At 41.6% G+C, this 26157-nt stretch overlaps 1 protein-coding gene and 1 long non-coding RNA gene across 2 annotated transcripts in view; one reads left to right on the forward strand and one right to left on the reverse strand.

Annotated features, from left to right (window-relative positions):
• Positions 1–1510, reverse strand: part of LOC133260476 (cytochrome P450 7B1) — a 172940-nt gene extending 171430 nt beyond the window's left edge. The window contains exon 1 of the mRNA XM_061438863.1: positions 1386–1510. Within this exon, the coding sequence (XP_061294847.1) occupies positions 1386–1510 (125 nt within the window). The remainder of the gene's footprint in view (positions 1–1385) is intronic.
• A 180-nt stretch (positions 1511–1690) lies between these two features.
• The window catches only part of LOC133260478 (uncharacterized), a 52673-nt gene continuing 28206 nt past the window's right edge, over positions 1691–26157 (forward strand). The window contains exons 1-2 of the long non-coding RNA XR_009740824.1: positions 1691–2252; positions 9633–9728. This is a non-coding gene — a long non-coding RNA (uncharacterized LOC133260478). The remainder of the gene's footprint in view (positions 2253–9632; positions 9729–26157) is intronic.

The following is a 26157-nucleotide window of genomic DNA, read 5'->3' on the forward strand; positions in this document are numbered from 1 at the left end:
TCTTCCCATGCCATTGGCCACTCCTTCTCAGTCTTCTTTGGTGATCTTCTGCCTGGCTCTTCAATAAGAAGAATGCCCTGGGACCCCTGCTTCTTCATCATTCTTCCACAAGGTGACCAATCTTACTCATGACTTTATGTTCCATTTTCATATTTGTGACTTTTATAATTAAATATCCTCCCTGGACCTTGCTACCAAGCACCAGAAACAGACTTCTCTACTGATCTAATATGTCCCCAACAAAATCATTGATCTCCCCAACTTCCCCACCTGACCGAGATCCACCCAGATGATCAGACAAAAAACAAGGGAGAGGAAAAAAAGCTACAAAGAACCTAGTGGTATGAAAAAGTGACGCAACAAGAAAATAGATTTCAAAGTGAGTGCTTGTATGTTCCATTCTCCTTCCCCTTTTCAAATCAGATAACCAAGTGACGCACTTCTGGGTTTTGTTGTTAATATGCTGTTCTTTCTCTTCTAATAAAAATAACAGAATAAGTGTATAAAATACACACTACAAGCTCACTGCTGTGCTTAGTCGTTCAGTCGTGTGGGACTCTGCACACTCTTTGTGGGACCCATGTACTGCAGACCACCAGGTTCCTCTGTCCATGGGATTCTCCAGGCAAGAATACTGGAGTGGGTTGCTATGCCCTCCTTCAGGGGACCATTCCCAACCCAGGGATTGAACCCAGGTCTCCCCAAACGCAGGCGTATTCTTTACAGTCTGAGCCGCCAGGGAAGCCCAAGAAACCAAAGTGGGTAGCCTATCCCTTCTCCTGGGGATCTTCCCCAACCAGGAATCGAACCCGAGTCTCCTGCACTGCAGGTAGATTTCTTACCAGCTGAGATACCAGGGAAGCCCCTGCAAGCTCACTGAGTACCCACAAAAATAGGGGTTACTATTTTTTTTTTTTTCCAGATGCCGGCCAGTGGTAAACTGAGACCCAGAGAGGCAGCCAGAGTACTGCTCATACCATACACTGGGATTTTCCTAAAACATTTCACTTTTAACAAAATGAAATGAAACAGAATTCCCCTCCTGGGATACCTCGCAGGCTAGGCCATAAAGCATCAACTCACTGCAGCAAGGCACCAAAACGTGTCTGGAAACATGCGTGACACCTAGTGTGTAATACCGCAAACCCAGGGCTGACTACAACCGAGCCTGGAGCAGCGAATCGAATTCGAATTCGGTGCCCACGCTGTAAAAAGGTCTGCGCGTGCCTGAGAGAAAGGCAGGGGAAGCTTTGTGTTAACACCCGACCCCCAGAGACGCCGGCGTGCCCCCAAGTTGTGAGCCCGCGCGCCGGGATGGTGGAGGGCGGTCTGGGCCCAGGACGCATGCGTGGCCCGGGCTGGCGCGGGGTCGTCGGGGCGCTTACCTGGTGCGCCGCGCATTCAGGCACAAGACCAGCAGCAGCAGGGCCGCGGCGAGGGCCAGGCCCGGGTAGCCGAGCGACCGCGTCAGCCACGGCTCCGGCCAGAAGCCGCCCATGCCCGCGCTCATGTCTTCCGCTGTCCCGACTGCGCGCAGATCAGGGTAGCCGGGGTCTCTTTCCGAGCGGCGCGGCTCCGCGACTCTGCAAGGGCCCAGGAGGCTGACCAGGCCGTGGCGCCGCCTGGATGTCACCGAGGGCCGAGTCTCAAAGTTCCCGGACTCCCCTCCCCCGGCACCCCCCCCCCCCCCCCACGCGCACCGCCCCCTTGGCCACCGCTTCCCGCTTGGCGCTTCTGGAACGCGGCGCGGCTCCCCCCACGCACCCCCACTCCCACCCCTCTGTCCCCGCCCGGGGGTAGGAAGGAAAAAGGGCTCGAGACGAGGGGGAAGGGGCTAGGATTTCCCCGGCTGGAGCCGCTAATGGCCGGAGAGAAGGGGATTTCAGTTCTGAGCTGGAAGTGAGTCGGTTGCGTCCTGCATCCCTTAGCCCGCGCCCCCGGCCGGAGGGACCGCACTGGCCCTCAAGGAGATTTGGGACTGTGCCCGCTGTGCTTGGGCCCCCGCGACCACATAGAAATCCCACGCCTCCCCGCCCTGTCCATCCGGCGGGGTGCCTGCGGGCTGCGCTGCCCTCCGCCCGCCTGGTCCACGCCGCGCTCCTCGGCTCCCTCCCGCGCTTGCTGGGCACCCAGGCCAGTCCCAGGGGCCCGAAAGCCAGGGACCCGGATGGGACCCTCCAGAAGCCCTGATGGGGCAGGCCTGCCAGAAGACAGAAGACACGTGAAAGGAGCTGTTAAAAAAGGACGCTAAGGTACTAACTACAGCAGAAGTGGTATAAGCTCCCACAAGTTGTCCTTAGGATAAGGGAGAAACTTTTGAAAAGATCTTTTCCTTAGTAATGATCATTCGCATTGCTTGACACATGTGTATTTACCCTCCACACCAAACTTGGAGCAGTACTTTTTGTGTGTTAGAGAACATACAGGGCTTCCCAGGTGGCTTAGTGGTAAAGAATCTGCCTGACCATGCAGGAGCCTCAGGAGACTTGGGTTCTATCCCTGTGTCCGGAAGATCCCCTGGAGTAGGAAATGGCAACCCACTCCAGTATTCTTGCCTGGCGAATCCCATGGGTAGAGGAACCTGGTGGGCTATAGGCCATGGGGTCGCAAAGACTCTCACGTGACTGAGCAGGTATGCAAGAGAAAATATAATGAGGCTCAAGTTAAGGGCTTCCCTGGGGCTCAAACTGCAGAGAGTCTGCCTGCAATACCAGAGACCCCAGTCGGATCCCTGGGTTCTGAAGATCCCCTGGAGAAGAAAATGGCGACCCACTCCAGTATCTTTGCCAGGAGAATCCCATGCACAGAGGATCCTGGTGGCCTACAGTCCATGGGGTCACAAAGAGTCGGACAGGACTGAGTGACTAACACTTTAACTTTCACCTGAAGTAACTTACCTCTGGCCACCCAGTTAAGTAATTAATAACCATTCTAACCAGGACTATTCCAGTGCCAATATGCTCTTTCCTTTAGGTAAGATTTTTATTTCACTGTTCTCCAGACTATTACAGTGGCCTCAAAACTGGTCTCCATACCTCTGACCTTTGAGTTTTCCAGCCTGTCTCCCAGTTGCCACATCCCTACAACACAGACTTATCCAGCTTTGATCCTGGTCAAAACTCTCACTGGTTGCTTTTGTGATAAAGTCATTAATCTTGGACCTGAAATGAGAAGCTCTCCACAATCTGCCTCCATCCGTGGCTAGGACAGGTCCGTATGCTGGAACGCTTGAGCCACTGTGTCCCTCACAATCGGTCCATTCACACCTTTGTTTATGACGTTCGCAACCTGAAAAAGTTTCCTCTCTCCCCTAAATTCTATTATACCTACCTGTCAAGACCCAGCCCAAATACCACTTCCTGGTAGAAATTACTACTAAGTCTTATAATTAATCTTTCCGTCTTCCAGACTGTTAACACTCTCTGCTTTTCATTCCAGGAATCAAACCCGAGTCTTCCTGTGTCTCCTGCATTGTCAGGCAGATTCTTTACCACTGAGCCACGAGGGAAACCCTATATGTTCTCTAACACAATGCTGAAAATTGTGTTCCAGGTTTGGTGTGGAAAGTAAATACACACGCGTGAATTTTCACATTTCACATTTTCCCAAGGCGAGTTAGTTCTGTCTCACCTGCTATAGAAGGTGAGAAGCTGCTCTTAGACAACCTTGTCTTCACCTACACTCTGCCCCTTACCGCCCTGGTCCCCGACCCTGGACTTGAGATAATGTATTGGGTTGGCCAAAAGTTTTCTTCAGTTTTTATGTAAAAATGAAATAAACATTTTTCATTTTCGCCAAGAACTTTACTGAACAGTGTATTCACTGTTTTGTTCCACTACCTTCTGCCGTTTTTCAGCAACTTTGTAATTCCATCTTCCCAAAACCTTTTATCTTTTTGAGCAAAGAACTATTCCAGGTGCCTTTTACAGTCTTCCAGAGAATGGAAATTTTTTTCCACTAAGAGAATTTTGTAAAGACTGAAATAAATGTAAAACTGAAGGTACCATGTGTGGTGAATGCATTGGATGAATCAGAGCTTCCCAGCTAAGCTTTAACAGTTTTTGCCTGGTCATCGAAGAAGCACACGTGGTCTTGTGGTATTCTGATGGAAGATTATGTGTTTTCTGTCAGTTAATTCCAGACACTTTTCTTCGATGCTACTTTCAGTTTGGTCTAATTGGGATCAGTACTGGCTGGAATTAATCATTTGGTTTTCCAGAAAGAAAGTGAAAGTTGCTCTGTCACGTCCAACTCTTTGCTACCTTATGGACCATACAGACCGTGGAATTCTCCAGGTCAGAATACTGGAGTGGGTAGCCATTCCCTTCTCCAGAGGATCTTCCCAACCCAGGGATCAAACCCAGGTCTCCTGCATTGTGGGCAGATTTTTTACCAGCTGAGCCACAGTGAAGCCTTTGGTTTTCCAGAATATTAGAAGACTGCCTTCCAATCCCCTATATACACAATAATATCACCTTCTTTGGATGGAGATCAAACTTTGGTGTGGTTGGTGGTGGTTCATTTCACTTGCCCCACAATCTCTTCTGTCCTTTATTTTTGTACAGTATCCACTTTTCATCCCCTGTCACAATTTGATTTAAAAACAACATGTTTTCATTACATGTAAGTACAGAATTGCATGCAGAAATACTATCAAGAACTTTTTGGAACAGAAATTCAAAGTGATGAACCTAACGAAACTGTTGCAAATGATTTTCAGTGCTTGATCTGGATATTTTGAGTATGTCATCTATTTCCCACATGACATAAGGTTGATTGTGCTCACTTAATGTCTTGATTTGATCACTATCAACTTCAACTGGTCTTCTGGAGCATGGAGCATCACCCAGCAAGAAGTCTCCACTTTTGACCCATTTGATCAGTCCCTGCACTTTCTCCATACCCTTCTTCAAATAATAAAGCATAATATATCAATGTTGCTTTTTTTTTCCACCTTCAATATTAAAATGGTTATACAAAAATTCACCCTTTATTTTTAATGCAGGCTGATATTATTGTCACAATACTGTCTAACAAAATTGTTTCTAATGAAGTTAAAGACAACAAAACACTGCTAGAGTCATCTTACAGAAAAAAAACAAATGAACTTTTTGGCTAACCCAATAGTTGGAATGACTTTGCATGTGCCTGGCCCTTAGTTTATGGTCTAGAACTGAATTACATGTGTTGCTGTGCTTGGCCTTAAAACTGGGAATGTCTGGGCAAGCAGGAGAACTCTAATGTTTTTTGAGCTTCTTTTTCTTGTGCTTTTATTACAGGGTTCTTCTACTGCCCCTCCTATCTCCTGTCATAGATTAAGTTTTCCAGGAAGTCAGCATACAGTGAGCCAACAGCTATCCTATCCCCTCTGAGAAAAAGCAAATAGGTTTCCATCACTACTTGGCCCGCAGAGTCAGTTTACAGGATGGTATCAATGCCTCACATTTCTGTATCCACTGAAGAAAAGCCCTCTCACTAATTTTCACAAGAAGCCTCAACTTATATACTTCCCGTTTTTCGTTTGACTCCTGGATGACTCTTCTGTTTGAAAAGATAGGTTAAAATGTTCAACATTAGTTTATTGAATGTTTACCATGGGCCAGGCACCATGCTAAACTTTTTATTTTATAACATTAATAACAGACAATGCTAGCAGTTAATCACAGTGTCTTAGGTAGGTGGAAGGAGGAAGACTACACTGTCGACCCACTGAATATGGCTGGCAACTGGGTCATCTCCCTGTGATATTGCTATAGTATCTTAGAATGCTTCATGGCAAGGGTTCCCAACCTCCAGGCCTTGGACTGGTACCTCCTGTTAGATCAGTGACAGTATTAAATTAGAAATAAAGTGCACAATAAATGTAATGTGCTTGAATCATCCCCAAACCATCCCCACTCCCTTCCTGGTCCATGGAAAAATTATCTTCCATGAAACCAGTCCCTCGTGCCAAAAAGGTTGACGACCACTGCTTTATGGTACACACTTAATACATTGTGAATATGTGTTTCTCTTAGGTTTGCCATTTTTGCTAAAAGGGGACTCCATACTGTAAACTGGGGCTTCTCTGGTGACTCAGACAGTAAAGAATCTGCCTGCAATGCAGGAGACCTGGGTTTGATCCCTGGATCAGGAACCTCCCCTGGAGAAGGGAATGGCAACCCGCTCTAGTATTCTTGCCTGGAGAATCCCATGGACAGAGGAACCTGACGGGCTACAGTCCATGGGGTTGCAAAGAATCAGACATGACTGAGTGACTAGCACACACATACTGTAAACTAACCTGGTTGAAATAAAATCTAAAGACCTCTTTGATTCCCCTTTTGCTTTTGTAACCCAGTGTCAACATCACTATATTCAATCCAGTTCAATTTATTTTACTTCCAAAGCATGCCTCGATTTCCATTACTTCTCTGACAGAGATGACTAGTTGACCCACCATGTCTGCCCACTCCTCCTCATAAGGGTCCTCAATTTTTAACTCAGCACATGGCTGCCCATTACAAAGACTGCTTTCTCAGCCTTCCTTGTATAAATAGTTAGATATAACCTTGTGACTGAATTCTCACCAGTATACCAAGTTTAAGGTGTTACTTCAGACAAGTGTCCTTAATAGGCATGGCCAAACCCTTTACTTCCATTCTCTTTTCTGCTATTTAGAATATAGACACTATGCCTGGAAGCCAGGCAGCCATTGGAGCATGTATAAGTATATCCCAAATATTACATTCAGTGTTTTTTATTGTTTATATGAAATTCAGATTTAATGGGATCCTTTGTGTAGAGCCAGACATCCTGGAATGTGAAGTCAAGTGGGCCTTAGAAAGCTTCACTATGAACAAAGCTAGTGGAGATGATGGAATTCCAGTTGAGCTATTTCAAATGCTGAAAGATGATGCTGTGAAAGTGCTGCACTCAATATGCCAGCAAATTTGGAAAACTCAGCAGTGGCCACAGGACTGGAAAAGGTCAGTTTTCATTCCAATCCCAAAGAAAGGCAATGCCAAAGAATGCATTGCACTCATCTCACACACTAGTAAAGTAATGCTTAAAATTCTCCAAGCTAGGCTTCAGCAATACGTGAACCGTGAACTTCCAGATGTTCAAGCTGGTTTTAGAAAAGACAGAGGAACCAGAGATCAAATTGCCAACATCTGCTGGATCATGGGAAAAGGAAGAGAGTTCCAGAAAAACATCTATTTCTGCTTTATTGACTATGCCAAAGCCTTTGACTGTGTGGATCACAATAAACTGTGGAAAATTCTGAAAGAGATGGGAGTACCAGCCCACCTGACCTGCTTCTTGAGAAACCTGTATGCAGGTCAGGAAGCAACAGTTAGAACTGGACATGGAACAACAGAATGGTTCCAAATAGGAAAAGGAGTACATCAAGGCTGCATATTGTCACCCTGCTTATTTAACATATGCAGAGTACATCATGAGAAACGCTGGGCTGGAGGCAGCACAAGCTGGAATCAAGATTGCCAGGAGAAATATCAATAACCTCAGATATGCAGATGACATCACCCTTATGGCAGAAAATGAAGAGGAACTAAAAAGCCTCTTGATGAAAGTGAAAGTGGAGAGTGAAAAAGTTGGCTTAAAGCTCAACATTCAGAAAACTAAGATCATGGCATCTGGTCCCATCACTTCATGGCAAATAGATGGGGAAACAGTGGAAACAGTGTCAGACTTTATTTTGGGGGCTCCAAAATCACTGCAGATGGTGATTGCAGCCATGAAATTAAAAGATGCTTACTCCTTAGAAGAAAAGTTATGACCAACCTAGATAGCATATTCAAAAGCAGAGACATTACTTTGCCAACAAAGGTCCGTCTAGTCAAGGCTATGGTTTTTCCAGTGGTCATGTATGGATGTGAGAGTTGGACTGTGAAGAAAGCTGAGCACCGAAGAATTGATGCTTTTGAACTGTGGTGTTGGAGAAGACTCTTGAGAGTCCCTTGGACTGCAAGGAGATCCAACCAGTCCATTCTGAAGGAGATCAGCCCTGGGATTTCTTTGGAAGGAATGATGCTAAAGCTGAAACTCCAGTACTTTGGCCACCTCATGCTAAGAGTTGACTCATTGGAAAAGATTCTGATGCTGGGAGAGATTGGGGGCAGGAGGAGAAGGGGCTGACAGAGGATGAGATGGCTAGATGGCATCACCGACTCGATGGACATGAGTTTGAGTGAACTCTGGGAGTTGGTGATGGACAGGGAGGCCCGGCATGCTGCAATTCATGGGGTTGCAAAGAGTCGGACATGACTGAGCGACTAAACTGAACTGAACTGAACTTTGTGTGTTTTGCTACATCCGGTAACTAGCTTAATTTCAACACAGGAGATCATAAGGCATCCATATAAGGCAACAGTAAAATTCTAGTTGCCCAACATCCCCTTCAGAAATCAGCCAAAAATTTCTCCTTCAAACACTGGCTACCAATGTTAGTGTCTTATGTACATTGGCTCTGCTAATTACACCAGAATCAATAGTTAGGTCTAAAGGTCATGGGGTGGCCTTTAGATTTTGAGATACCCAGATATGGAAATGTTTTCAGAATAGATAGCAACTAGCCACAGAAGCAGGACCAGAGGAAGTAAAGGGAGAAGATGCTAAACTGGAGTCTCTAAAGGGAGAGCCATGAAGGTCCAGATGACAGGGTGTACCCAAAGCCTTCTGCCTCCAGCCCAGCTGACCCTCATCCACCAGACGGTCTAAGCTGTCTGCCTGTTTTGCTGTCCTCTTTCTAATCTGATTAAGGCTTGAGTCTTGGCCCTGCTTCCCTTGAGGCCTTCTCTTTTACATAAAGCATGTTTGGAAGTCACCAAAACTTGAAAAAATGGCTATGTTCCTGCATTTCAACATCTGTGTCCTAATCCCCCTGCTCTGTTTTGTTTTGTTCTGTTTTTGACTGCTTGACTGTGGGACCTTAGTTCCCCAACCAGGGATTGAACCCAGGCTGTATGGGAGTAAAAGTTTGGAGTTCTAACCCCTGGAGCGCCAGGGAATCCCCAGTTCTGCTGTGACTTTGAAAATACAAATACATGGGCTTGAGACCTCCCAATCCACCCCTATGTGACTGAGACCTCCAAGTCCACCCGTATGTGGTCAATAACTTCTGTTTAGTGCACATTGTGTCCATGGCCCTATGCCCGGCCTTCTAGAGCTGTAAAAGTGGATGAGATTGTTCTTCTTTCAAAGAGCTGGACCTAAGAGGACTAGAAGGGTTGACATTGGAAGGGAGAAAGAAAGGAGGCTGGTCAACATGAGATTGTGGGGTGGGATGAGGGGATTTTAAAACATGCACCCATATGGCTGCAATCTTATGAGTTCCTGGGAAACAAATAATGTGTTGGGAAAAGGGGAGCTTGTGGGCTCCAGTTATTGGGAAACATTTGAAAGTCCCACTGTGGGAACTGTCAAGAATTCCACACATTCTCTTTTTTAAAAAATTGGGAGTCTTTTAAAAGCAGGTTTGAGTACTCAAGCCTTCAAGTTCCCGTTAACTTTTGATATAAAATGTAAATAGAGTTTGAGTCATATCTTTAAAAAGAATGACTGTAGTTACGATTCTCCCCTTCCTCATGAGCTTTGTCTTAACTAACCTTGACTTCCTGCCCCCCTGTTAGAATTATGACTGCTTTTGGGCCAGAGAGTGAAGGAGAGGAAGGGAAGAAAATAAAAGAAGAAAGGAACAAGGATTAAGAGGACCTGCCATGTGCCAGGTACTGCTTCGTGTTTTACTCACATGTTTTTCCTGGTCTTCAGAACCAGTCTCTGATGTTAGAGGCAAAAGAAAACTAGGCTTCCCAGGTGGCGCTAGTAAAAAAAACCCACCTGCTGGTGCAGGAGACATAAGAGACCTGGTCCAATCCCTGGGTCAGGAAGGTCCCCTGGAGGAGGGCATGGCACCCCACTCCAGTATTCTTGCCTGTAGAATCACATGGACAGAGGAGCCTGGTGGGTTACGGTTGATAGGGTCCCAAAGAGTCAGACACAACTGAAGCGACTTAGCATGCACACAAAAGAAAACCAAGACTCAAAAGAGTTTCAGGTTACCCGTGATTATTCAGCTTGTACTATAGAGTCATTCTTCTTCCAGAGTACCATCCTGTCTTCTTTTTTTTCTTTCATGAACCTTTCCCACCCAATCCTTCTGGCCTCCATTTTTAGGGATACTGTTTTTACCTTGAGCTGTCCATAACCATAGCACCCCACAAGGACAGTTGTTTCTCTGCTTTATACCTTGGCCTACCTCAGAGCTCTCTCACTAGCTCAGAGGCTAGTCTTGGTTTTTCCATCTGAAAAATGGCAGACTGCTTTCCCTATAGATTTATGAGAATGAAATTGTGAGCAGTAAATAAATGACAGTCAAAATGCCTGGTGCTTCTCTTTTTTTTTTTTTTTTTCCATATTTGAGCACCTTCTGCTCCATTGGCAGAGGGTGTAAGTAGAAATGAGCTTATCAGACAAGTTCAGCCCAGCTAAGGTGTTAGCTTGTTGATAATTACTTCTGCCCAATTAAAATGTAAAATGTGCCATTTCTTGTTTGCTTAAGGTGGCTATTCTGATTGTATCTGAGACAGTAATTATATATATATATATATATATATATATTCATATTTTTATATATGTGTGTGTATATCTATATCCTGAGACTGCTGTTAGTATTGTTTAGTTATCACATAGTAAATAGCAAGGCACTTCAGATGTTGGCCCTGGACCTGACCAAAAATACCTTAAATCACAAATGCTTCCTCTTATTCTTTCTTTAAAATTAAAAAAATTGCACTTATTTTTCCTTTAGTTTTTCTTTCTCCTAAGAAGCCAGTTTATAATGTCAACCTAGCACTCACTTTACACATACAGACATGGCAAGCAAGAATGCTTATTAAAAAAAAAAAAAAATTGCTGTTGAATGAAGAGTGACCCAATAGTAGAGACCATTGTTAAATGTAAATCTTTTTCTTAATAAAGTACAATTTTAGGTAAGGCCTGGATGTAATTATTTTGAAGCAGCTTTAAAAATGGTGGAACAGATGGCTCTGATTATCTCCAAGAGGAAGGAAAAGATTCAAGAGTTTTGTCATTTCTTGTTTAATAGTCTTGGCATTCCTTATTCACACTTGAGTTTTGAATACTCTGGCTTATAAATTCACAATCCTGTGCTAAACCTTAGTTCATTCTCATGATCTGACCCTACTTCCCATGTCAAGGTTTGAGACTCCATCTCTGTTTCTGATTCACTGGCTTTTCCAACATTTCATTTTCTGATTAGCGTCTGAACCTAGATACCCAAAACCTCTGATTTGGGCCAGGATGATCCTTAGAGAGCCACAAAAGCCCTAGTCTGAAATAAAGTCTATCCACACCGCCTCTCCACCACCACCAGGTTCTGCGGTTTCTACCTGTTACGGAAGAGATCCAGGAAGACAGACAGAGAGAGACCAGCATGGGACTTTACTAGGACAGAGTCTGAGGATAAGTGCCAGCGGATTCAAACAGACAGACAGAGGGAGAAGTTTGCTCGGGATGCAACCTTAACCAAAGACTCGGGGTTGGGGGGTGGGAGACTCATGAGGCCTCCGAGGAGATATATATTAATATATACTTATGGCTCATTCATGTTGTTTTACAGCAGAAACCAACACAACATTGTAAAGCAATTTAGTCCCCAATTAAAAATCTTTAAAAAACCAAAGACTCAGCCTACAAGGATATCTAGAGCCCACACTGCCCCTAGAATTGTCCCAAGATTAGGATGAAGATCCAGGCTTTCAGAGCTCAGTAGCAACATGCCATTGGCTATGGACTGCCCTCAGGGTGACCGAAGGCTGGTGGTGGGGCTGGGGGGCACAACCTTGGAAAGGAGCTCTCTTTAGCTGAAGGCAGTTCCTAAAGCAACTGGTGACATTCCCAGAAGCTGGGAACACAGGTCCTCCCACCCTGACAGAATCTGAGTGACACAACCTCGTGAGCACATATGCATTATTCACTAAATACACAGTGTCCAGTACATACACAGTGTCCACCATATATTCAGTGACCAGTACATATGCAGTGTCTGCTCCAGTGCCACAGAAATATAACAGGGCAGGTGACAATAGGTGGTGATGATTCCTGTATTCATTCATTTTGGAGTTGCTCTATTTCTTACTAGCAGAACCACAGTAACACTAGCCTCTCAGCTTCTGTGATGACATAGCAATCATGTTTATTAAATGCTCCTAATGTTAAAGAAAAAAACTTTAGACTAAAGCCTGTAGACTGCAATAGGCCTCTTATCTACAGGGGATACCTTCCAGGATCCCCAGTGGACACCCAAAATGTCCAACCTTATATATGTTTCTCTTCCCCCTGACGGAGGCCAGCCTCTCCAGTTCTTCTCTCCCTCCAGGATTTTCCTCTTCAAATATCAAATACCTCCTACTTTTGTGAAGCCGAGCAGTTCAGTCCACACTATTTATTTGTGCCAACCACTCTCATGTCAAGAAGCAATAGAAAAATTTCTTCTGAACAATGAGCATATAATATTTTCCAAATACAATTATCATCATCAAAAATATCAATTAAAAAATTTTAAAGCAAATTTAACTATGCTGTCTTTCAAAAATATAAGTAAATGTCAAGGAAATTAGAGAATACTAATGTTCCTTTCCTCCCATCCTTAAAGTTACTGTGATGATAGTGACTGGTCAATCAGAGAGCCTTGTTGTTGTTCAGTCACTGAGTCGTGTCCAGCTGTTTGTGACCCCATGGACTGCAGCACCCCAGCTCCTCTGTCCTTTACTATCTCCCAGAGTTTGCCCAAATTCATGTCCATTGAGTCGGTGATACTCTCTAACCGTCTCATTCTCTGCTGCTCCCTTCCTCTTTTGCCTTCAATCTTTCCCATCATCTGGGTCTTTACCAGTGAGTCGTCTCTTCGCATCAAGTGGCCAAAGTGTTGGAGTTTCAACATCAGTCCTTCCAGTGAATATTCAGATATTCACTGAATACTTGGTGGACAAGTAATAACATGAGCCCCTTCTACATTGGTAGGTGTCTCAGAGAGTCACACTTATAGACATACTGTGTCTTTTCTCTACCTGTTACTCCCCACCATTTTAATGATTCTTAATCTGGAAAGGTCCAAGGGCCAGTTTAACTTTTCAGAATTTCCTCCTTCTGCCTTCGGTATTCTAGAATCTCAAAATCCCATACTCTTTTCTCATGTCTCCGGGGTTTTTGCTTCTTCTGTATCAGTTCTTTGAACAGCCTGAAAATCTGTTCCTTACCTAGATTTCTTATCTGCCATTTCTCAGTAAGCCGCTTAGCCCTCTAGCATGTATACAAGCTCCGAGCCAAGAAAAGTGTAATACAATGCTTTAAGGTACTTTATATGCTCACACAGAAATTAAGGAATAGGTTAGAATTCTACCCACCTACTTTTCTCTGCATTTCTGCATCTTGGAATCAGAACATAATTATTTGGTAAGTAGAGGTCTGAAAATGAACTAGCATAGTTCTTTGCTGGTTTTTCAAACATTATCTCATGTGACCACTGGACAATCTAGCTAGCTGAATCTTATCTTCACTTGACACACATACCTGATAACTTCCCTGCCATCAACAACCTTGACTGTCTCACCAGTGTACGCACCATTCTTGGCAGAGTATGTGCCACTTAGTAGAGTCTCAATAAATACTTGCTAAATGAATGAACATTGGAAAACTAATGTTCACAAATGAAATAGAATGAATTTTTATTGAGTACCCACAATGGGCTGATCACCAATCTAAATATTTTCATCTACATTTTATCTACACAATATTCCTATGAGGTTGACCAAGTGCAGGAGCTAGATTGTGCAAGCAAATGGATTTTCAATAAAATCTGAATTTTATTGGCACATTTGCTACTGTGTAGGGTTGCCTCACTGTATTTAATGCATTTCTAGATTATTTCTAGAAAATATATTATAAATATGTACTATGTATAATGCATATCAACCTACCATATAATTTTTCTTTTTTCTAAAAGATATTTCTAGATCTCGGGTCAATATTTACACAATATCAAAGCTTTAATTTGAGGAAAACATCATGATTACAGAACTAACTTAGAAGGAGCAAAGGGTAGGTTTAGTTGGTTGTTTCTGAGAAATTAAAAAGAGCAGACAGTAGGGGCTCTTAAGGATAGAGGCGGGGTAATTTTGTGTGTTTTATTTTTCTAAAGGAATAACCTAGAATAGATGGTTTGTAGACAGGACAAGAGTTGCTTGTCAAAATAACAGGAATGATTAACAACAGTCTCTCTTAAGGCTTAGTTAAGCTATCTGTTTTAGAAAGAAAACATCTCAACCTGTTCTTTGCCTCCTTAGAGTATTGAATTTCATTTTGCTAGCATTTATGACATGATCATTAAATAACAGTTACTGTAATGAACGGTTGAAAACCTTCTCCACAAGAATGTCAACTTCAGAAAACAGGGACTTTGACTGTCTAGTTCACAACATCCTCACACAGGGCCTTCAGTATAGTCAGTGCTTTATACATATTTGATAGATAGATAGAAAATCACTCAGTATCTATTAGTCACTTTTTATGTGTTGCTTACTGTTCTGTGTTCTTTCATGTGTATTTTCATCTGCCCTCACAACCCCACTGGGTTGGTACTTTTATAATCTCTATCTTAATATGAGAAAACAGGTACAGGAAGGTGAATAACTTTCAGGCATATAATCTCCATTCCTGCCACCATGACCATCTTGTCCGTGAACTCATGGATTGACAATAGGAATAGCTGAGAAAAGAGGCTATTTATTGAGATCTTCTGCTGAAGTTGGTCTTTGGGAAGCATTAATATGAAACACCAACAAAAAAAAATGCTTTTACAGTTAATAACCATGTGGCAGGGCTTGTCTACATACCTCTGCCCTAGACCTCTTGTCAACAGTCTTCCAATCGTTTTTCTTCTAACTAACTGATTGTACAAGTGAACTCTCATCTAATACCTGTCACTCAATGAAGATCTGTATTTCTGGTCATCTTTCGTTTCTGGAAGAACAAACCACCAGGTGCATTGCCTGAAGTTCTGTCCATTTGGAGGGTTTATTTTCAAACCATTTTTCAGTTGTGAAATGGGCTGTACTGTTGCAGCCATTTATTTTTAGGTGGTGTCACCATATCATGCAATACTCTTTATACAGCAGGCTGAGTTTTTTTTCTTTTTCTTTTTAAGTCATCAGACTCCAGAAAATTGTGGTAGGTTGTGAAAGGACGTAATGTAGCAGAAATCTGAGAATTGGTTCTAGAAATTAATTGTGCTTTTAAGATTTTCTTGAGCCTGATATATACATGTTACAACTGATGATGGAGTGCAGCTCTCTGCGTCCAACTTCATAGCTTGATGAGTCAGACCCAGTTCTCCATGGGCAGCTCAGGTTGCATGGTAATTTGCTGGCCGCAGTCAAATGTTTTGTTTCCATGAGACCCAGAGGCAAGACAAAAGTCTTTCAAAAGAATTGTTATAGGCAGAGAATTATGGCTTTGCTCTGAAATATTATAGGTTTTTCTGTGACTCACTTTCAGAGACCTGCCAGTGGCTCCAGAGGGCATTTCTGTTGTCCATAGACACTTCAGACACTATCGGACCTGTTGAATCAAATGAACCCAGCAGCAAAGTCACTTACATAATAACAGCCTGAAGCTGTTCAGGACTTTGTCTTGCTCTGAACCCTATCAAACTGGCAGGCTTCTGGGTTATTCAGTAAACATATTGGGGTATCAAACCCTAATGAGACACTTGTTTTCCTTAAAAATCCAAAATGTTCAGTAACTGTTGTGCTTCTTCCTTGAGGTAGGAGGAATCAGATGCAGCAACCTGCTTTTCTTGACCCTTGATCACCACCCCCTTAAAAAATCCATCAAGGTGGCATACATGTGATTAATGGGATGTCTAGAAAAGTTTAATTTCCTCTTCATAAGGTCAAATCAACATGATAACAATCAATGTAGTGGATCAGGAATGAAGAATGAATATGTGAATGAAGAATATGTGAATAGGTGAATGTGAATGAAGAAGCAATAAAGGTCTCTCCTAATTGGATTGTGATTAAGACAAGGGCTAAAGACTTGATATAAGTGGGTGGGACAGTGACTGTTTATTGCTGACCCTTCTAGGTGAAAGCAAACTGCCTTTCTGAAATTAATAGCTGCAGTGTCCAGGGATGTATTGATGTGCTGCAATGGGGATCTTCCTGACCCAGGAATCAAACTGGGGTCTCCTGCATTGCAGGCAGATTCTTTATCAACTGAGCTATCAGGGAAGCCCACGTGGTACAGCAGCTCTAATTCAAATCATCATCTTATTAAGCTCACAATATACTATTGTCATTCTTGAGGATTTACCTGTGTCCTGCATAGTCAACATAGGCAAGTGAAATGGGGATACAGTAGGAATTACCACTCCTGCCTTCTTTATGTTTTTGATGAGGCGTAATATTCTTTAGTCATCTTTTTAATGCCCATGAGGTCTGTAGTGATGGCCCCTCTTTCACTTTTGATGTTAATGAGTTGCATACCATCTCTTTTTAAACTAGTTAACCTGGCTAGAGGCTTGTAGATTTTGTTGATTTCTTCAAAGAAACAGCTTTTAATTTCATTGATTGTCTCTGCTGACAATTTCATTGATTCCTACTCTAATTTTTATTATTTATTTTCTTCTGCTTATTTTGGATTAATTTGCTCTTTTTCTAGTTTCCTTAGATGACTGATTATAAACTTTCCTCTTTCCTAATATATGCATTCAATGCTATAAATTTCCCACTAAACATTGCTTTTTGCATCTCAAAATTTTGATAGCTGTAGTTTCATTTTCATTTACTTCAAAATATTTAAAAATTTTTCTTGAGATCTTTTTCTTTGGCCCAAATGTTATTTATTTTTTTTCCCAAATGTTATTTAGAAGTATATTGTTTAATCTCCATGTGTTTGGGAATTTTCCAGCTGTTTTTCTGCTTTTGACTTCTATTAATTTCATCATGATCTGAGAGCTGACATTGTAATATTTCTATCTTTATAAATACGTTTAAGATGAACTTTATGGTCCAGAATGTGGTCTATCTTGACAAATGTTCCATGTGAGCTTGGGAAGAATGTATATTCTGCTGTTGTTGGATGAAGTAGTCTATGGCTGTCCATGATACCCAGTTGATTGACAATGTTTTTGAGTTCAACTATGTTCTTTCTGTCTGCTTTATCTACCTATTTCTGATGGAGGGATGTTGAAGCCTCTATCTATAAAAGTGCATGCCTGCATGCTAAGTCACTTCAGTCATGTCCAACTCTTTGCAACCCTGTGGACTGTAGCCCACAAAGCTCTTCTGTCCGTAACATTCTCCTGGCAAGAATACTGAAGTGGGTAGCCATTACCTTTTCCAGGGGATCTTCCTGACCCAGGAATCAAACTCAGGTCTCCCAGATTGCATTCTTTACCATCTGGGCCACCAGGGAAGCCACGTATAGTAGTGGATTCATCTGTTTCTTCTTGCAGCTCCATCAGATTTTGCCTTATGTATTTCGATGTTCTGTTGCTAGGTACATACATTTTAAAGGTTGTTATGCCTTCTTGGAGAATTGGCCACTTAATCATTATATAATGTCCCTCTTTATCCCTGATAACTTTCTTTGTCCCAAAATCCACTTTTTCAGAAATTATTACAGCTTTATTTTGATTAGCATTAGTATAGGTACTGTTTTCTCTTTGTTATCCTTGATCCTTGTTCCTATTTTGTTCTCTACTCTTTTTCTGCCTTTTGAGGTTTTCATTGAATATTTCATATGAATTTCCATTTTCTCTTTCTCAGCCTATCAATTATACTTCTTCCTTTTACACTGTTTAGTGGCTTTGCCAGAACTTGCAATACACATTTACAACTAATTCAAGACCACTTTCAAATAACACCATACTGCTTCACAAGTAGTGCAAATTCCTTATAATAAAAAATAATTTTATTCTCCCTCCTATCCCTTAGGAGGACATCCTCATGGGTCATACTCTGTAGCTGAACCTCTGGAGTCATCTGGGATTTGAATCTGTTTGTAGAGTTAGAACCAATGAGAGGTGATGGGAGTAGGGCTTAAGGATGATAGTAATGCCCTGAAAATAAGAGATCTTTTACAGTTTCTTCAGACAAAAGGTAACTAATCTCAGAAAATGGTAGAAATCTCACTTTGATTGTCAAAGAAAATGGTAGAATTTGGGTCTTCAAAATCCTCAGCTTTCTTGGAATTTGTGTATGTGCCCTCCTCCCAAATTTCAGAAACTCACTCTTTTCTAATTAATTTCTAATTAATTTTCTAAAAGACCTTGAGAACTTAGAATTAAATTTGCCTTGCAGTTCAGCCATCCACATGATTGAATTTTGGGTTTAGTTTTTAGAAATTTCAATTCTTTGACTACAATTTTAGTTTTTAGAAATAAGTCACCTAAGGGCTATTCTAGAAGTTTTCAATTCCTTACCAAGACCTTGAGTTACGAATTTAAAACCCTAATCCCATTTTCCCCGCTTCCATGTTGCCCAGCACATTTAGAAACAACCAAATCAATCCATGGTAGTTTCACAGTTATTTCCACTAAATTGTCCTATGGCAGGAGCCACTTGGATATGCAAGGTCTTTCCAGGTGGCTAGAGGTGATACTTTTAAGTAGTGTTCTTTGAGGACTTCCCTGGTGGTCCAGTGGTTAAGAATCTGCCTGCCAATTCAAGGAACATGGGTTCAGTCCCTAATCCAGGAACTATTAATATTAATAAGATCCCACAACTAAGCCTATGTGCCACAACTACTGAAGCCTGTGTATCCCAGAGCCCATGCTCTGCAACAAGAGAAGCCATCCCAATGAGAAGTCTGCACACCTCAACTAGAGAGTAGCTCCCAGTTGCTGCAACTAGAGAAAGCCCACACACTGCAACAAAGACTCAGCACAGCCAAAAAGAAATTAACTAAAAAAAATTTTTTTAATATAGGTAGTGTTTTCCCACTGCATGCCATGGACTACCACTGCCCTATTTGCAACTGGAAACAGGATCATACTGCTGCTGCTGCTAAGTCGCTTCAGTCATGTCTGACTCTGTATGACCCTGTAGACAGCAGCCCACCAGGCTCCCCCATCCCTGGGATTCTCCAGGCAAGAACACTGGAGTGGGTTGCCATTTCCTTCTCTAATGCATGAAAGTAAAAAGTGAAAGTGAAGTCACTCAGTTGTGTCTGACTCTTCATGACCCCACGGACTGCAGCACACCAGGCTCCTCCATCCATGGGATTTTCCAGGCAAGAGTACTGGAGTGGGGTGCCATCGCCTTCCCGGAAACAAGATCATGATGGTCTTTAAATCCAGCCAGATCAAAGAACCCATTCTAGATTGCTAATACTAAGATCCTGTTACTCTGGAATTATTCTAGGTAAAAATAATTGTGTTGATCAAGAAGCAGAGCCTCATGCATACTGTTAGAGTAGGAAATTTATTAATCTGATTAAGCTTTACATGATTATGGGAGGAGCTAGGGAAGTGAAGGCACAGAAGGGAAACTCAGAAGACCACTGAGCAAAGCCAACAACCAGGCCTCCTGAAGCACTGTGGCAGGTGGACGTGGTGGAGCTTACAGAGAAGTCATGGACGCATCTGCCCACATGGACTCACGAGAAGTGTATGGCAAGTAGGGGCCTCTGTGTGGCTCTTGCTTTTACAAGTCTGCACTCCAGCATCGGGGGTCATCTTGGGGTTCCTGTGGGTCAGCCAGGCCAACAGTTGGAAAGACAAACAGGCCAGGAAGTGAAGTGAAGTGAGGAAAATCTGGGAAATTGAAGGTGCAGTGGTAACTTTAGAAGATCAGAGTCAAAGAGTTTCTTCCTGCTTTCATCATTTACTATTGTGAACTTGTGAACCTTAATTAATTTTTGTGAATTTCTGTTTTTCTAGTTGGAAAAGACAAATGAAATATTTACACTTAGGGATTGCTTGCATACCTCTGATATTTTTTAAAAACTATTTTACCTTTTTCCCACATTTTAAATTAACAGTGAAACGTTTTCATCATAAGGTAAAATAATATCAAAAGATGTGACTTTCAGCATATTTTAATTATTGACATTTGATATAGAAATCATATTGTCATCCTTTCAAACGTTCTAATCAATATAATTTAAGTGCTATAGTGACTTTATGCCCACCATCCTCATTTTAAAAATCCATGAATAAGCTCTTCTTTAACAACCAGAAATTTTACATTGTCCCATTTTCTCCTTGAACTCATATTTCCATTCCATTTCTCCTACAGAATTTTATCCTAACATAATATATTTTTATGCTTGACGGTCTTTTATTGATCACATTTTATATGTTTCTGCTATAAAATTAGGTATATAAATTGAAATTAATTTTTTTATATTCTCTGTGACCAGAGGACCTAAGTGCTATTCTTCCTTCATCTGGATTAAGTTATCATTACAATTATTATTGGCTTATTATTGATCAAAGAAACTTAGTATTTTACAGAAATGGATAGGTAAACCTTGAAAGTACAATTTAGTTAGAAATATACATTTTAATATTGGTGGTTAAAATTATTATATTATTGGTGGTTAATTTATATTAATTTTATAATGGTGGTGGTTTAGTCACTAAGTTGTGTCTGACTGTTGCAACACCATGGACTGTAGCCTACCAGGCTCCTCTGTCCATGGGATTCTCTAGGCAAGAGTACTGGAGTGGGTTGCCATTTCCTTCTCCAAGGGATCTGCCTGATCCAGGAATCAAACCCAGGTCTCCTGCATTGCAGGCAGATTCTTTATGACTGAGCTACAAGGGAAACCAGATGTATAATATATATGAATATATATGCATATATAACTCTCTCCTCTGACAGTGAGAAACATGGATTCCATCACCCTTAAAATATTTACTTATCTGATCAATCCTGCCTATGGACAGTTTCCCATAACCACTGCCCTGTCGCCATAAGCATCTCACACCTCTTAGGTCCAACACCCCACATGTGCCCACCATGCAGCATGCATGCATGCTCAGTCCTAAGTCTTGTCCAACTCTTTGTAACCCCATAGACTGTAGCCAACCAGGCTCCTCTGTCCATGGGATTTTTCCAGGCAAGAATGCAGGAATGGATTGCCATTTCCTTCTCCAAGAGATCTTCCCCACCCAGGTATCAAACCTGTGTCTCCCTGCCTGACAGGTAGATTCTTTACCACAGCACCACCTGGGAAGCCCTGGCCACTGTTCAGACACCTTCTTAATGATGCTCAGACAGACACTCAACACTGGGCATGTGCTCCTGTTTCCCCTCTTCATGTTATTTTGCTCTGCCCTAACTACTGGTGTGTGGACTCAGTTATTCTAAAAGGAAACCAGATAGGGAGAGGGAAGGGACCATGCATGTTTACAAATCTTAACTTTTTAATTCTGAAATAGACTTTTGACATAATTAGTTACAGCCTTTCTATGAGTTTCTATGAGAAATAGCCTACAATACCCTTTAGTATTTATTATTGGCACACTTCTGTTGCTTTCTTCTCAGGATCTTCCTCAGCATCCACAATTTTGTTGACAGGAATTAGGGGTATAGAAGAAAATAGATCTTTAGAGATGATTGTCACTTCTTCTTTAACCCAACTCTACGTATATATCTGATTTCAGAATATTCCAACATGGGCAGAATACCCTATTTCTAATGCCCCAGTGTGTCTGGAAGACAAAAACATAGTAGAAAGGGAAAGATAAGCCTTATCAAAGTCTTATCAAAAGTTTATGTTGATTCAGTTGAGGAAGTTTTCAGATACTTTCCCCTAAGATTTGGATTGGGTGAAACATGGCCCTTTCTTCTGTAATATGAGGGAAATTTTATTGTTAGAAGGAAATGGAAAAAATAAACTAAATTGATGCCTTGACCCGAGACCTATTTTCAGGCAGATCAATTTTTGCAAAAAGTTGAGAATATGAAAATGGATTTTCATCTACTGCCTACAAAGTTCTTGAGAGGCATATCTACCGAATTTGGTAATTATTGGCCTTTGTATTTGTCTCTTAGGCAATTTGAGTTGCTACAACAAAGTACCATAGACTCTATGGCTATAAACCACAGAAATTTATTTCTCTTATTTCTTGAGACTGAGAGTCTGAGATCAAGGATTCTGTTGAGAGCCCTCTTCTGAATTGTAGATGGCTACATTCTTGTTGTATCCTCATATCGTAGAAAGAGGCTCTCTGGCCTTTTCTTATAAGGGCATTAGCCCTTTTCATGAGGGCTGTACCCTCATGATCTAATTACCTCCAAAGGCCCCACTTCCAAATACCATATTAAGAATTAAATTTTAACATAAGAATTTTGCAAGGGGGACACTGACATTCAGTCCATAGCAGTGCTTTACAAAATTAAATTATGAATTGATGGCTGTGGAAAAACAATTTGTGCAGATAATCAATAATGTGCACAGATGAGAATGAAAATAAGTATGTTAAAATGTTATTCATCAAAGAGTAAGTAGGGATTGCACTTTAATTCTATTAGGACATATAATGGGCAACACAAAAATCATTTCTTAAAATTTTTGTCAAAACTTTCTGCCCTTTTAAATCCAATTTTCATATTAATACTCATCTCTGTCACATTAAAAGCCTGTTGATGAAAGTGAAAGAGGAGAGTGAAAAAGTTGGCTTAAAGCTCAACAGTCAGAAAACTAAGATCAGGGCATCTGGTCCCATCACTTCATGGGAAATAGATGGGGAAACAGTGGAAACAGTGTCAGACTTTATATTGGGGGGCTCCAAAATCACTGCAGATGGTGATTGCAGCCATGAAATTAAAGACGCTTACTCCTTAGAAGGAAAGTTATGACCAACCTAGATAGCATATTCAAAAGCAGAGACATTACTTTGCCAACAAAGGTCCATCTAGGCAAAGCTATGCTTCTTCCAGTGGTCATGTATGGATGTGAGAGTTGGACTATAAAGAAAGCTGATTGCTGAAGAATCGATGCTTTTGAACTGTGGTGTTGGAGAAGACTCTTGAGAGTCCCTTGGACTGCAAGGAGATCCAACCAGTCCATCCTAAGGGAGATCAGTCATGGGTGTTCATTGGAAGGGCTGAAGCTGAAACTCCAGTACTTTGGCCACCTCATGTGAAGAGTTGACTCATTGGAAAAGACTGTGATGCTGGGAGGGATTGGGGGCAGGAGGAGAAGGGGCTGACAAAGGATGAGATGGCTGGATGGCATCACCGACTCGATGGACATGAGTAAACTCAGGGAGTTGGTGATGGACCGGGAGGCTTGGCGTGCTGAGATTCATGGGGTTGCAAAGAGTTGGATACGACTGAGCAACTGAACTGAATTGTCACATTATTTTAATAATAGATGTTTAATGAGAACTACCTCAACTATTAGATTTAAGATGTTAAATTTCCGGGGCCACACCATGCAGCATGGGGGATCCTAATTCTTGGACCAGGGATTGAACCCATACCCCCTGCAGTGGAAGCATGGACCACCAGGGAAGCCCCTAAAATGTTAAATCATAAAGGCAGGAAATATTTTTAGGCATTGGGTGAACTTATTCATCCTATTGTTTCATGATTCAGCATATAGTTGAATCCCTACCAAGAACTCAGTGGAGCCAAACACAGGGAATCTAACAATGAGTGAAATTCAGTATGGACCCTGAATCCATGGAGATACATCACCCTTTGACGAAAGCAAAAGGAGCTATAACTTAAGCAAGAAAATGAGATCCATGTACAGAACCTAGATTAGCTTGACAAAATGAAAGATAAGCTCTAGAATATCCCTGTGGCTTTCAGCTTCAGGAACCTGAGAACTCTATTTTTAATAATTCCATTGGATCATCCAGTCATGGACACCTTCTGCATATGGATCTTTGCTCTTATTTAAATCCCGCAAGGGTGAGTATGGTTGATGTAGCTTGTGTTGTGTTTCTATCTCTGGGAATAGTTGTGTGACTATAAATGGTAGTTTCACCATAAGTACAGAAAAAAAAGGTGTTCGTTAAGGTTAAAAAAACAACGGGGAGGGCAGGGTTTCCACTGAAAGGAAAAGAAAGTATATTGTGGGTAGGAATGTCTACTTCAATTTTCAGCCATGAACTAAAATCTGTATCTGGTTCATCTTCTTATAGAAAAGTCAGCTCATTAGTTTCTAATAGTTTATATTTTAAAACTGAACAGATAAAGAAGAGATACCCATAAATACAATGGAATATTGTATATTGTACTCAGCCATAAAAAGGAATGAAATTGTTCAATTTACAGAGATGTGGATGGACCTAGAGAGTGTCATACAGAGTGAAGTACGTCATAAAGAGAAAAATGAGTATTGTATATTAATGCGTATATATGGAATATAGAAAAATGGTACACATGAATCTATTTGCAAAGCAGAAATGGAGACAACAGATAGAGAAAAAATGTATGGACACCAAAGGAAGAAAGGGAGGTGGGATGAATTGGGAGATTGGGACTGACATATATACACTACTGTGTATGGTTTTTCCAGTAGTCATGTACAGATGTGAGAGTTAAACCATGAAGGCTGAGCCCTTTGATGCTTTCCAACTGTACTACTGGAAAAGACTCTTGAGAGTCCCTTGGGCAGCAAGGAGATCAAACCAATCAATCCTAAAGGAAATCAATCCTGAATATGCATTAGAAGGACTGATGCTGAAGCTGCCACCTGGTGCGAAGAGTCAACTCATTGGAAAAGACCATGTTGCTGGGAAAGATAGAGGGCAGGAGGAAAAGGGGGTGACAGAGAATGAGATGGTCGGATGACATCACTGACTCAATGGACATGATTTTGAGCAAACTCCAGGAGACAGTGAAGAACAGGGAATCCTGGCCTGCTGCAGTCCATGGGGTCACAAAGTAGGACATGACTTAGTGACTGAACAACAAATGCAACGGTGTATAAAATAGATAACCAATGAAAACCAACTGTATAGCACTACTCAATGCTCTATCGTGACCTAAATGGGAAGGCAGTCCAAAAAACAGAGGATATTTGTTTATATATGGCTGATTCACTTTGCTGTACAGCAGAAAATAATATAACATTGTCAAGGAACTATACTCCAATAAAATTTTTTTAAAAAACTGAATCAGCACCTACAATGCTGTTTGTCTCCTTTGCTCCTCTCCCCCTCATCCTCTTTCTTTCTTTCTCCTGTTCCCTTCTGTTTCTCTCTCTTGGATAGTTTCCACTCAGTCATGTCCAACTCTTTGTGACCCCATGAACCATAGCCCACCATAGAATTCCTCTGTCCATGGAATTCTCCAGGCAAGAATACCGGAGTGGGCTGCCATTTCCTTCTCCAGGGGATCTTCCTGACCCAGGGATCGAACCAGGGTCTCCTGCATTGCAGGTGTGTTCTTTACCATCTGAGCCACCAGGGAAGCTTTTCTCTCTTTATATCTAGGCAATTCTTTGAAAAGATACTTTGAAAAGATACTTTTTCAGTATACTTTTTCAGCTTTCTTTGAAAAGATACTCAACCATCTTTATATAAAATAAAGTCAAGGCTATAATATTTTTCTATAAGTATAATAAAATTAAGACAGAGCTAATAATTTATAGTTTTATAAAAGTTGGTTTCACGCATACATACATTTGCTGTATGGTTGACACATGGATGCTATTCTCACTGTGCAGCACATAACACACAGAAACAGCTCATCACAGCCAGTGCCTGCAGTTCGTATCCTCTACTCTGTGGCCTGTTCATGTCCAGGGTGCAAGAAACACTCCATGGAAACCATCGAGGCTTACAAAGGGAAAGCTGGCCCAAGGGAGGCAGTGAGAGCCAGTGTCTAAAACACTGGTTTCCTTTTACTATACCCTATGTTCATACAATGTTTTTGATCTTGATGTCATTTAAAAAATTTTTTTCTGTTTTTTTTTTTCCCCTATTAGTAACCATTTCAGTAGTTCTGGAAGCTCATTAACTGACCTCAGTGTGGAACCTTCGCACTGATCTTTTATTTTCAGTATTTATAGATAATGACACATTACAGCCATTGAACCAATATTACATTCCTTGGTTCCGGGCTTGTATTTAAAACCATTGTTTGTTTTCTCTGTCCATGGAAT

This window comes from Bos javanicus, chromosome 14 (genome assembly GCF_032452875.1).
Source record: "Bos javanicus breed banteng chromosome 14, ARS-OSU_banteng_1.0, whole genome shotgun sequence".
Taxonomy (NCBI): Eukaryota; Metazoa; Chordata; class Mammalia; order Artiodactyla; family Bovidae; genus Bos; species Bos javanicus.